We start from the raw sequence: 13,062 nt of genomic DNA on the forward strand, positions 1-13,062 counted from the left end.
GGTTATAGAACCCCAATTTATATGCTCAACCGTATTATAAGATTACAGGCGGTGGTTGAGATTATTACTAATGAGACCTCACAAGCACTCAATCTTCTAGCGAAGCATAACACCAGGATGAGGACAGCAGTCTACCAAAATAGATTAGCTTTGGATTACCTTTTGGCAGTAGAGGGAGGTGTATGTGGGAAGTTTAACCTGAGCAATTGCTGTCTTCAAATAGATGACGAAGGGCAAGCAATAGCTGAGCTTACTAGCCATATGGTTAAACTAGCGCATGTGCCTACTCAGGTATGGAAAGGGTACAATCCAAGTAGTTGGTTTGGTAGCTGGTATGAGTGGTTTGGAGGGCTTAAGGCAGTGGTAGGTGGAGTCCTACTGATTTTACTGTTGTGTCTACTCCTACCGTGTCTTATACCCTTAGTAGTTAGGTCTGTGCAAAGCCTGATAGGAAGTATAGCAGAGAGGAAGGCTGCTGCACAGATAATGGCGATATATAAGTATAAGGCTCTAGATCAAGGAGAACCAATGCAGGAAGATGAGTGTTAAAAGATTCACATCATAAGATAAGTCTGGTCTGGTTCATGGTAACCTGAGGTATATGCAAACCAAGGTTAAGTGATGCCTCAAGTAATTGTGAAATATCAGAGGCATCAAAGGGGGGAATGTGATGTAATTCCAGTAAAATACAAGTTTAGCAGGCTAAGATTGCCACAAGGCATATGTATGTATATGTGTTTGTAGTATCAGTTAGTTAATTACACGTAGCTAAGATACTGTTATCACTGTACTGACCAGGTGCAGGAATGTAAGAACTGGAATCACGCGTCCCTCTCCTTTGTATCAGATGAGCCACGTGGTTAGACCGGATGGATGAGTTTAGACTCTATTTATTAAATAGGTTAAGGGTATGTGTGGGTGTAGTTAATTGTGGGAGGAGCTACAGTGCTATATAAGGAATGTACTCTATGTATTCAGTACTCAGACTTTGCTGTATTTTGGTGACGCTAGTCCCTCTGAGTCCCGATCGGTGATCCAATAAAGAATCTCTTCCTTCCTGAAGAAACCTGTGTCCATCTCTCTGTGCTTGGCTTCCGTCAGTTTCTCCGGTATCACTAGTGGCTGTCTCATTGACAGCCGCTAGAGGCACTTCCGCGCTTCTCACTGTGATTTTCACAGTGAGAAGACGCCAGCGTCCATAGGAAAGCATTAAGAATGCTTTCCTATGGACTGGCTGAATGCGCGCGCGGCTCTTGCCGTGCAAGCGCATTCAGCCAATGACGGCGAAAAGGAGGAGGAGAGTTCCCCGCTCTGAGGGAGACCGGCGGGGGAAAACAGGTAAGATTTAACCCCTTCCACCTCCTAGACCCCAGCAGGAGGGGACCCAGAGGGTGGTGGTGGGGGGGGGGGGGGGCTAGAGACCCTATAGTGCCAGGAAAACAAGTATGTTTTCCTGGCACTATATTGGTCCTTTAATAAGTCATCTATAATTTTTCAGTACAGCCACAGCTCTGCACACAACCCTACTCATACCCCTAATATGAAAGTGTACCCCTGTCCATTTGAGATGTTGGGATGTTTGCATATCTCAGTGGAAAATTTCAACAACAAAAAAGAAAACCATAGTATCTGCATTTAAATAAAGTCCATTCATTAAATGACACATATTACGTTAATGTTTTTTCCAACATTTTTGTTGGATAAATAAACATATAATATTTTTTCTGCTCACTTGCACTATAAAAAAAAATCATCACATTTCAGTACTCTGTGAATGCATTACCTATGTAAGGGGGCCAATCCAAGCATCTAGACAGCCACAGGGGACTAGTGACACGATAAATGTTTTGATCTGCAGTAAATTTGATATCCTGTGCAGCCCACATGTGGATCTGTTTAGGTTGTGAAGCAATTTGGCAGCTGTAGGGAGAGCGCGAAAAGCAGCCCAGTTTGGTTTAACCTTTGTTGTGGGTGGGGAGGACTAGAGTGTGACTCTACTTTGGTATTGCCAGTTGAGGCTGCTGTGGGAAAGTTCAATTTTTAAAATTAACTCCTTGCCCCATTTTATTAAAATTGCACTGGCTCATTTAAACAGATAGTATTCTGTGCAAACATAGCTATATTTGCCATGTGCTTGTGGACAGCTACACATGCTCTAAAAAGAAAGTAATTCATTGCAGAAGGGATCCCACATAAAACGCTGTGTTTTATAAATTGATTTTCTTTTAAATGAACTTCCAGGCTGAACCATACATGAACGCAACAGAATATGGAAGATGCAGATGTTTGTATGGGAAAGCAGAACCAAAATGGCACCCACTTTGTACCTGTTCCCAGTCAATGATTAGTTTCTCCACTGGACACCTCTATCAAAGAGAGGAAAAAGGAACATCTGGCAAATTGAATTGTATATAACTGTAGACGCTGCTTGCAGTGCCTCAGCCCAGCGATTTGATAGAATAATTCTTGCTGGAACTACACCTTTCTGGAATGTAAGCCTGCATTCTGGATGTCCACACAAACAATCCGAGTGGTAATCAATGCATTTTATATTTAGAATAACAGAAACAAAAGCAACGGTACATTCACATTGCAGTAGCACAACTATTGCTTGTGCCACTTTGTTGTTATCAATGATTACATAAAATGATGCAAGGATGGTAGCTCTGATCTCTGTAGATACCAAGGTCTCTGAGAGCTACATGCCCTTGGTCCAAGACAATTTTTTATGCATGTGGTGTCAGTTTTAACTCACAAGGTCGCTGCAATTCAACCAATTCTTATTCAGATTTGTTTGAATACAAGTGATATGCTTGTCTCATGTTTGATGTCAGTTATAAATACAGAGTGGTTTATGCAGCACAAGGACTTGTGGTGCCTCATCTACTGGCTCGCAAGTCTTGATTGATCTTGTTGGGATTCAACTTTTTGCAGTCTATCCTTCTGAACATAAATAGTTACTCCATTGAATATGGATGAATTTAGTGTCCACCAGGTAAAAGATCACCCAAAAAATGAATATAATTAGATCTCTGTAGTCTATAGATGCAATGCAGTGGACGTGCTCCACAGCCCTTACTAATCCTGCATCCAAGAAATGTGATGTAGCACAGTCTGATATCTACATAGGTGAGCTTTGAAACCAAGACTTGAGGACTTGACATTCAGCAATCAAAAATACACAATGGAATCTGAATCTGTTGCCAATGCATCCTAATATCCTTCATCTGATGCCCTGGTGCTGGGAGTCTTAGCTATATTCACCCTACTCTGTCTTCGATTTGGCATTCCTAGACAATCTTGGGCGGGGTTGTCCACAAGGTAGATCTCCAGATGTTTTAAAACTGCAACTTCCATGATGCTTTGTTATTCTGAAGGAATTCTATAGACATGCAAAGCATTGTGTGAGTTGTAACTCCACACTGAAATAATAGTGAAAACAAACTCAAAGGCAAAACCTACGTGAAATGCTAGCTCAGCAATTTAATAAGAAGCAAGCATCACCGGTCTTTATGCATTGTCATGAAATATGTTTATATTTAGTAATAGTATTATTTTATTATTTATATAGCGCCATCAGATTCCGTAGCGCTGTACAGACATGTAATTGTAACCAGACAACTGGACGTACAGGAACAGAGAGGTGGAGGGCCCTGCTCAATGAGCTTACATTCTATCATGTGAGCACAGATAAATAAGACCATGTGGCAGACACAGATAATCACAAATATGATCAAATGGGTGTAGTTGGGAACAAACACTTACCAGTGATACTGTGAGATGATGTGACAGTGACATAGAGTAGCAGTTGATGAAAAAGTACAGATTCTCACCGTATTCTGCAGCTCGTTTTTCTAAATACGTATGCAAAAAAATTGTTCTGTCTCTAAAAAACTATGATGCAGAAATGTGCAGTTAAAATGCTTTAAAATATGCATTTTTTTTAGTATGTTTCAGAATGTTCGGGCTGTCTTATCTTGACAAAGCAAGATAAAGTAAATAGAAACACTAAGCTATAATGGAGTTTGTGATCACTAATATCAAATCCCCATTCATTAGTGATTCAGCATGATAATAATTTCCTCCCGTCTTATTCTGTTACACTATCTATCGAGAGTAACCATATTGTAGCTGCCTTTGCATAGCAGATACATCAAGGTTCTCAGCTGTCCAAGGCATGGCCAGTTGGATGTGTCTATCTCCCCTATAGCCAGTGAGGTGACCTAGTAAAACTCATTATAAGACTCAGGTCCATCACATGTAGTCTTACATGCATCTGTTTCTGTGATTGATCCAAAACCAGAGTAATAGGCAACAGTCTTCAGATATGCCCAAAACTTGGAAAAAAATATTTCTGAATTCTGAAATGACAGAGTCAGATCTCTTATTGGGTCAACAAGCTGTTACCCCACATATTAACTATTATATGCCAGAATATTTTGTTTTTACAAAGAAACACAAAGATCTAGGAAAAAAAAAACCCTATATGAAATTTGATAACTCAACCACTTTAGGCAGCAGATAAATTCACATTTTTATAATTCTTTCTGGAGAGAACCCTTTCATCTGCAGCAGGCCACATCTCATTATTTGTGTAGGATTATCATATTCCCTCTGAGACTGATGTTTCTAAAGTAAACACTTAGATTTGCTTAAACATAGTCCCTTTTAAGTAAGCTATTTTAAAGTAGGTTTTCAAAACCAGGATTTCCCTTGGAGAACTGCAAGATTATGGAGAGAGGTTGTTTTTTTTTGTTTTTGTTTTTCCCAAAATTAATTTTTATTTATTTATGAATATTCACAAACATAGTTGGATATCTACGAAATGTATACAGTACACAGTTTCTATCACATTTTTCCAACCTCACATATACATGCTTCATTTAGAACATAAAAAGTATTTATCAGTCTGACAATTATCATAAAATAGTCTTAATCTATGTTCCATATTATACGACTACAAACATATACAAACCAAAGTAAAATTAGACATGGTCTGCACATCCGGGTGTGCCCCCGCCCCCTTACCTGGTTGCTATGGAAACTCCCAAACCCATGCTTCTGCCATCGATTAGGAAGTATAGGAATAAAGTGACGTGACGACATGCTTATACCTATATAAACCCACAGCTGACTCAGTGAGATGAAAATATGATTTTGCCTCTTTATAAATCACTGTTAAGACCACACCTTGAATATGCTGTGCAATTTTAGACACCTGTTCTAAAGAAGGATATTATGGACCTAGAAAAAGTGCAGAGGTGGGATACAGAATTATAAAAAGGAATGGAAAATTTTAGTTATAAAGAAAGATTAACAAATTTAAATCTGTTTAGTTTAGAAAAGGGCTCCTCAGAGGGGATATGATATAATTATACAATTTTGGGTCAGTACAAACCATTACCTTGAAATCTATTCATAAACAGGACTATATATAGGATGCAATGCACAGGAAAGAGATTTTTTTACAGTAAGAACAATAAGGATGTGGAATTTTCTGCTTGAAGATGTGGTTTTATCAAAGTTTGTACAGATGTTTAAACAGAAACTAGTTTAACCCCTTAGTGACCAGACTGTTTTTCAATTTTCTTACCGTTAAGGACAAGGGCTGTTTTTACATTTCTGCTGTGTTTTTGTTTAGCTGTAATTTTTCTCTTACTCATTTACTGTACCCACACATATTATATACCGTTTTTCTCGCCATTAAATAGTCTTTCTAAAGATACCATTATTTTTTATCATATCATATAATTTACTATAAAATATGATGAAGACATTTAAAAAAAAAACACTTTTTCAAACTTTGACCCCCAAAATCTGTTACGCATCTACAACCGCCAAAAAACACCCATGCTAAATCTTTTTTAAATGTTGTCCTGAGTTTAGAAATACCCAATGTTAACATGTTCTCTTTTTTAAGTTATAGGGCAATAAGATATTGGGGTGAATGCCATCTGGTCCAGGAATTATTAAATTATTTCCACCCCCTCCTGGGCTATATCACTCCTGCCTTCCAATGGAGCTATATCTCCCGTTCCCTACCACTCACTCTCCTTCATCAGCTACATGTGAACATTCCTTTTCCAACAAATCACCAGGTTTCCTAACCACAATGTCATGGTGTCATGCAGAAATGAAAAAGCATTACTGCCATTTCCACTTCCAACATATACCTGATCTTATGCCTTTCTTTTCAGTGTAGCTTATAAGTATTTGTCATTATCTTTCTGAAGCTGCTGAGGCATCTTGACTGAGAACTATATATAGTGAATTTGCTTTTGTCCATTCTCTTATATCCTGTACATTTGCCTGTAAAACTACATTCACATCGAATAATAATTTAGAAAAATGCATTGCTCAACTGGTTCTTTTAATTTGTATCTACAATAAACATGAACTACAAATTACTAAATACTTTTTTCATTGGGTCCTATTGTTTGGAAGGGATACATCATAATTCTTCAGGCCACTGGCAACCATTCATAATACACTGTTTACTGTAGTAGCACTACTTTTCCCTCTGTGGCAGAGAGTTATTTGACTTTGGAAAGAGCCTAATAAAGGTCTAAATGTACAATATGGATTACAGCTAAAGAATAACTGTGCAAAATGAAGATTGGGCTCCTTAACCCCTCTAGGACCAAACTTCTGGAATAAAAGGGAATCATGACATGTCACACATGTCATGTGTCCTTAAGGGGTTAAAGTGACACCCCAGATCCCATAAGCACAGCTTCCTGGGAAAGGGGTTAATTGGCAGTCCCCATTCATAAAAGCACCAATTTCAATAAGAATATATGAATTAATTTGGGAACACTCCATGATACTTAAGCTGACAGCTAGGATGGCTTCCTGATTTAATCTGTTTGAATAATTGTTCAAGTCAAAGTCAGATCGCCAATAGCGATAGGATCTGTATAAAAAGCATTTAATTGGATGATCGCTATATTTGATTAGCGCACTGACAGTCTTCTTGGAGAGCAATGTTGAGAGCAGACTCACATTCATTGATATTTATTTTTTTAAGGTTTAAGGTATCAACACAATTAAAAGAACATTCCAAGCATCAAAACTATTGTGAGGGGTTTTAAGTTGGTGTATACCTCTGTGCCTCTCTTTGTCCCACTAGCCCTCTTGTGTGCCTCTTTGCCCTCCCCTCAGCCCTCCGTATTCCTATCCCCTCCTCAGCCCTCTGCATGCCTCTCTACTCCCTTCAGCCCCATGTATGCCTCTCACCTCAGTCCTCTGTGTTCCTCTCTCCCCCAACTTTTTATGCCTCTCCCACCCTCAGTCCTCTGTGTCTTTTCTTCCCTCCTCAGCACCTGTGTGCCTTTCCCTCTCAGTCCTCCGTGTGCCTCTCTTCCCCCTCTGTTCTCTGTGTCTCTCTCTCTCCTCCAGCCCTGTGTGCCTCTTCTCCCCTTAGTCCTATATGTGCCTCTCTACCCCTCAGCCCTGTGCACCTCTTCCCGTCCATGCCTTCTGTATGCCTCTTTCCACCCTCAACCTTCTGTGTACCATTCCCCCCCTCAACCCTCTGTATGGCTCTTCTCCCCCTGTTTTCAAAATGGAAGCATAGGACTGCAGCCGGCAGGAATGCAACTGCTTGGCTTAGAGCAGTCAGCTGATGCTCTAAACTAATCAGTGGCTTCCCATTCACAGAACAGCTTGAGAATCATACATATGTTTATTGCTGTTTACTGTTTGTATGTTTTGTTTATTCATAGAGCCACCATAGCCTTCTCATTTTGATTACTGGAGCAGAATACAAAGTATTTCTCCCGAGAGGTTCCACAACATCTGTGGTGTTCCATTTCCTGAACACCTTTGGTAGATTATCCTACAGATTTTTCATGCTTGTCTATGTAAACTTGCACTTAGTGCATTAGTTGAAAAACTGCCTGTGATAATCTGAGTATTAACAAACTGTGTCAGCTGCCTACACATTTATGTGCATACTTTGAAATTTCCATGGTGTTTACTCTAATCTTGGCGTCTCCAAGTGAATGATCAGTTTCTCACAGTCATAAAGCTGCTACATTCTCAGTCCACACTTATTCCATGTTGTTCATGCTACACAGCAGCTAATTTCCTACTTATATCACATGCAGGATGTACCTGAATAAACAAGGGTGACATAATCAGTGGTATTTTTAGGTCCAGTTTCTCGTAGGCAACAGAAAAGGGGGACTCATAATTAAACAATTTAGGGCTGAATTTATATATAAAGTAGCTCTCTTCTGATTAATAGGGGATCCACAGACACATTATTTTGTTGTAGCCTTCCATGTAGAGAATATTGGCTGATGGCGTCCTAGGGCTCCATCTTGTTTAAAGGGGTACACAAGACCCTTGCAATGTTAATAGACCCTAGCCAAGAGATTAGTGCAACAGTGGAAAAAGTGTCACAACAATCATTTCATTAATACCTGCTAAAATATGGGATGAAGAAATAGAGACGTCATGCCGCCAGCCCTCCACTGGTCAATATGCAAGAATTGAGTTATCTCGACATCACACAGTACTGGATGGATGAAGGGGTCTCCCCACCAGCTTGAAACTGTTATCTTGCTCTCATTACACATACCACAGAGCCCGTTTGATATTTTCACTTCTCCACCCTCTGCATATTGGAGTGTCTCAGCATTGAGCATTCTTCTGATTTTCAGGGAGTTCCACTGTTTTTAACCCCTCACCTGTTGCCCATGAGATGACCTGAGAGGAAAGGCCAGTTTATGCTCTTTCATGATTTATTAAGTACCCTGGGACCTCTTTTTAAATTTGCTTTACCCTTTGGCTGTTTGAGTTGTTTATTGTGAGGCTATTTTGGGAATATTTTGAGATATCCTTCCTGAGCTATTTGTTGGATCAAATCAAATGTGATTTGGAACGGACTGAAGGCAATTCAGATGGTAGTTATATTATGAGTTATCTGAATAGCCGTTGGATTTTTCACTGTGAGTTTCTGTGAATTTACTCAAAAAGCTCAATTGTTGTCCACCATTACGAAAAAAAAATAAAAAGTTCTCTAGTCTGGAAGAAACAATATAACAGTCCAAATTAAGGGCTGTATTATGTAGTGGAAAAACATTTAGAAAAGGCAATTTAGGGCTAGCGAGGGTTCAGTCTTTTTAAATATTTTCTTAAACCTGAACCCTGATGATTATGATGCAAAGTGCATCGACAGCCTTCCCAAACTTCCTTAGTTTGAAATCTATAGGTCCATGCGAGATTCCAGATAGCTGAAACCTGATGAGCACTGAATTTACAGAGCACTGTAGTTGCCTGATTATAGATGTGGCGGTTAAGATATATCATCAAAACCAGGCTCTGCAAATATCAAGAGCATCGACTCGGCCACTAACTAACTTATTAACTAAACAGTGAGTTTAAAAAATGAATTACCATAATTAAGAGTAAAAACCACCCCAACACACCAGTTAACTAAACCTTACTTTTGCAAGCCAGTTTTCAACTATTTAAAATTCAGGAATCAGTGAATTGCCCCATGCTTTTCTAATGGCAACTATTTCATCTTATTGATGGTTTCATTTGCAAATGGAATGTTTACACTAGAACAATATTGTACCCAACATACACAAGGTGACTTATCAAAATCTCTAGCCCAGCGTTTCCCAGTTGGTGTTCTGCTGAAGCCTGGCACGAGAACACAAATGGGGTTCCGTCGCAATTTTGGCAAAACAAAATGGCCGCCGCGATTTGGCCTGGTCGGGTGCCGCTGATAATTGAGGTGAGCACTTTCCCCTGCTCAACTCCCTCACACGCACCGCAGTGATGCCAGAGCTGATATATGATGTCACTCTGGCACCGGCATCACTAAGAGACTGAGCAGGAAGATCACTGATTCGCCGCCCGCACTGTACGCCTGCACGTCAGCTGCTCAGCCCAGCAGCCCCACTGGACCCCAGGGACCGCACACCAGCTGCTCAACCCAGCAGCCCCACTCGACCCCAGGGATATAGAGACTCTATGCCAGCACTCACAAAGGTAGGGAGGCTGGGTGGAGTGAAATTTAAAAAAAGATAAATTATGTGTGTGTTAAGGAGTTTGTATGTGTGTTTGTCACTGAGTGTGTGTGTAAGTGTGTTTGTCAGTGAGAGTGCATGTATGCTTGTCATTGTGTGTGCATGTGTGTTTGTCACTGAGAGTGTATGTGTGTTTGCCAGTGAGAGTGTATATGTGTTTGTATGTGTGCCTGTCAAATAGTATGTGTGTTTGTCAGTGAGAGTGTATGTGTGTCGGTCAAAGTGTATGTGTCTGAATGTGTGTCAGTGTGTGTATCTGTGTGTCAAGGTTTGTGTATGTGTCACTGTGTGTATGTGAGTGTGTATTGGTGTGTGTATTTGCCAGTGTGTATCTGTGTGTCAAGGTCTGTGCATGTGTCAAAGTGTGTATCATTGTGTCTGTATGTATATGTCAGTGTGTATATGAATGTGTGTGTATGTGTCAATTTTTTTTTATATGTTTGTTAATTTGTTTGTGTATGTACGTACATATGTACGTACGTGGCATACGTACAGCGACAATATGTGCATACATCCCAGCAATCAAACATGTATATGTGCATAAATCCCAGCAATCAAACACCAACACAACATGCAAACACACTCCTGCAAACACAAACATTACATACAAAAAGCCCTGGATTCAAATGTTAAATTTATATACAAACACTCAAACACACCCGTCACTCAAACACTAATACTACACACAAATGTGCATCCACATTTAATAGCTAACACTACACCTAAGCACACCTGCACGCAAATGCATACATTACATACAAACACACCCCTGCACGCAAATGCAAACATTACATACAAACACACCCCTGTATCAAAACGCTAACATTATATACAAACACCAAATGTACACACAAAAGCACACCTGCTCCTAAGTACTACTATCTGTTTACTATCTGTGCTACGGCGCCAAAATTTTTTTGGTGTTCCACGTTGTTAGTGCATTATTTTCCTTTGGAAAAATAAATTGGTAATCCCTGCTCTACCATAGCCGTGTAGCAGAGGTGTGCCAGGTGTGCCCACACACACTCTAATACAGTTCCAAGTTGTCCTTTCTGTCTCGATTAAGTATTTACTGTTGCATCATTGCATCTGTTTTACTGTTGTATCTCATTTGGTTGAAAATAAGAATCACAAAAATGTGGGACTTTGAGCTTTAAGTTTAATTTTGATAAACTTTAAAATAGTTTTAATAAAATTAAATCTTTCAATTAAATAAATTCAATTAAGCTTAAATGTGATTCAAAATATGAATTAAAAAAACTGCCTTTTGTTATAGAACATTACACAAATGTTTATATTTCCAAAACTGTTATATAGGGTGGGCCAAAATTCAGAGGAGGATTTGACAGATTAATCATTTATTTTTTAGTAGATACATTTTTTGTTGCAGGTGCACATTATAACGGAGTCTTGTGGATTCATCATGGGTAATTTTATGAAGGAACAATGAGTTAATATAGTGGAGTATTATTTTCAAAATGGCAGGTCCATTATTTTGATGCAAAGAGTTTACTTTCACCACTTCAATGTCAGAACCATTGATTCAGAAACAAATGCAATGTTTTGAGGAACAGAACAGCGTACACTTGAGCAGCTCAAGGAGATTATCCGTGCAGAAATTAAAGTGCTACAACTTCAAAAAATGAACTAATGTTACAAACAATGCAATAGAAAGAGCCCACTTTAAGAGGCGGCAAATGGAGCTCATTTAAAAGATGTCATCTTCCGTACCTAGGCAAACAAACCTCCATATGCGTTAAGCATTCATTGTATGTAATATCAATGAAATTGGTTCATTAATTAAAAAAAAAGTTATTGACTTCTCAAACCCTATTCTGAATTTTGGCCCACCTCGTATTAAAAAAAAATAAAAAAAAAAATTATCATCCATGGCTGCACACCCTAATAAAATGTACTGCTCACACAGTACTGTTACTGAATTAATGTCCAAGCCTACTACTGAAATATATACGCACATTAATGTGGAGGGTTAATTATCCCTCTACCCTAGCAATTACATCATGGGAGGATGGGGAGGGGGGGGGGGAGTATAAACATATGAAACATGGTACATTTGTGACTCCACCTTATTGCTGCACAGACTCACACACAGACACACTCTCTCCATGCAGGCTTAACCCAGGGAAACTTTAACTTGCACTGTTAGCATTCCTGAGCGCCAGGACTCACTGCATCTGTTACTCTGTATCACAACTTCCAGGATAATGATGTTTTCCTGCCGTCTCAGCGCTGGGAATAGATGGCAGTTTTTTTGCTGTCTGCTAAGCATCCTGACGTTACTTGGTAAGTATTAAAAAAAAACCTAAAAAACAAAAAAAACGTACTTATACATTCAGCAAGCAGGGATGTTCAGAGGGGTCTTTGGAGGTGAGCTCATTATGGATGTTCACAGTTGGCTTTGGGGATGTGTTTACTATGTGTTTTGGAAATAGCTTTATTTTTATTTTTTATAATGTGCAAATGTAGAGCAACAGAAAATTACATCAAATAATTCCTTTCTCAGAGTGAAAATTAATTATATACTGTCTAGGGGTAGGCAAGGTTCGGAACTACAGATGTTGTGGACTACATCTCCCCTGATGCTTTGCCAGCATTATGGCTGTAAGAGCATTCTGGGAGATGTAGTCCCAAACATCTGGAGTGTCGAAGCTTGCGGAACTCCTATAAAGTAATACTATACAGAAAGAAAAGTAACTATATAGCACAAAGGAAGGCAGTTAACTGTATAACATAGCAACAGAATGCTAAAATGATACAATATCATATAATGGTAATTTCACTTTTCACATAATAGTTCACTTTATTCCTAGGAAAATAACCTCATATTGTACTTTCTCTACAAAAAATATGATTTATTTTTTTTGGGTTGAATGAAACATTAGTGTGTGTACATATCCCATATATATAACAAATATGTATTAATGAGGTGTGACAAATAAAACTAAATGCAGAAATCAAAACACCTTTATCCTGCAGATGGGTTCAACCATTTGGCCCG

At 39.1% G+C, this 13,062-nt stretch overlaps 1 protein-coding gene across 1 annotated transcript in view; it reads left to right on the plus strand.

Annotated features, from left to right (window-relative positions):
• Positions 1-12,138: 12,138 nt before the first annotated feature.
• CD34 (CD34 molecule) overlaps positions 12,139-13,062 on the plus strand; it is a 74,001-nt gene continuing 73,077 nt past the window's right edge. Inside the window, exon 1 of the mRNA XM_063450985.1 lies at positions 12,139-12,347. Coding sequence (XP_063307055.1) covers positions 12,269-12,347 — 79 coding nt within the window. The 5' untranslated portion in view covers positions 12,139-12,268. The remainder of the gene's footprint in view (positions 12,348-13,062) is intronic.

This window comes from Pelobates fuscus, chromosome 1 (genome assembly GCF_036172605.1).
Source record: "Pelobates fuscus isolate aPelFus1 chromosome 1, aPelFus1.pri, whole genome shotgun sequence".
Classification (NCBI taxonomy): Eukaryota; Metazoa; Chordata; class Amphibia; order Anura; family Pelobatidae; genus Pelobates; species Pelobates fuscus.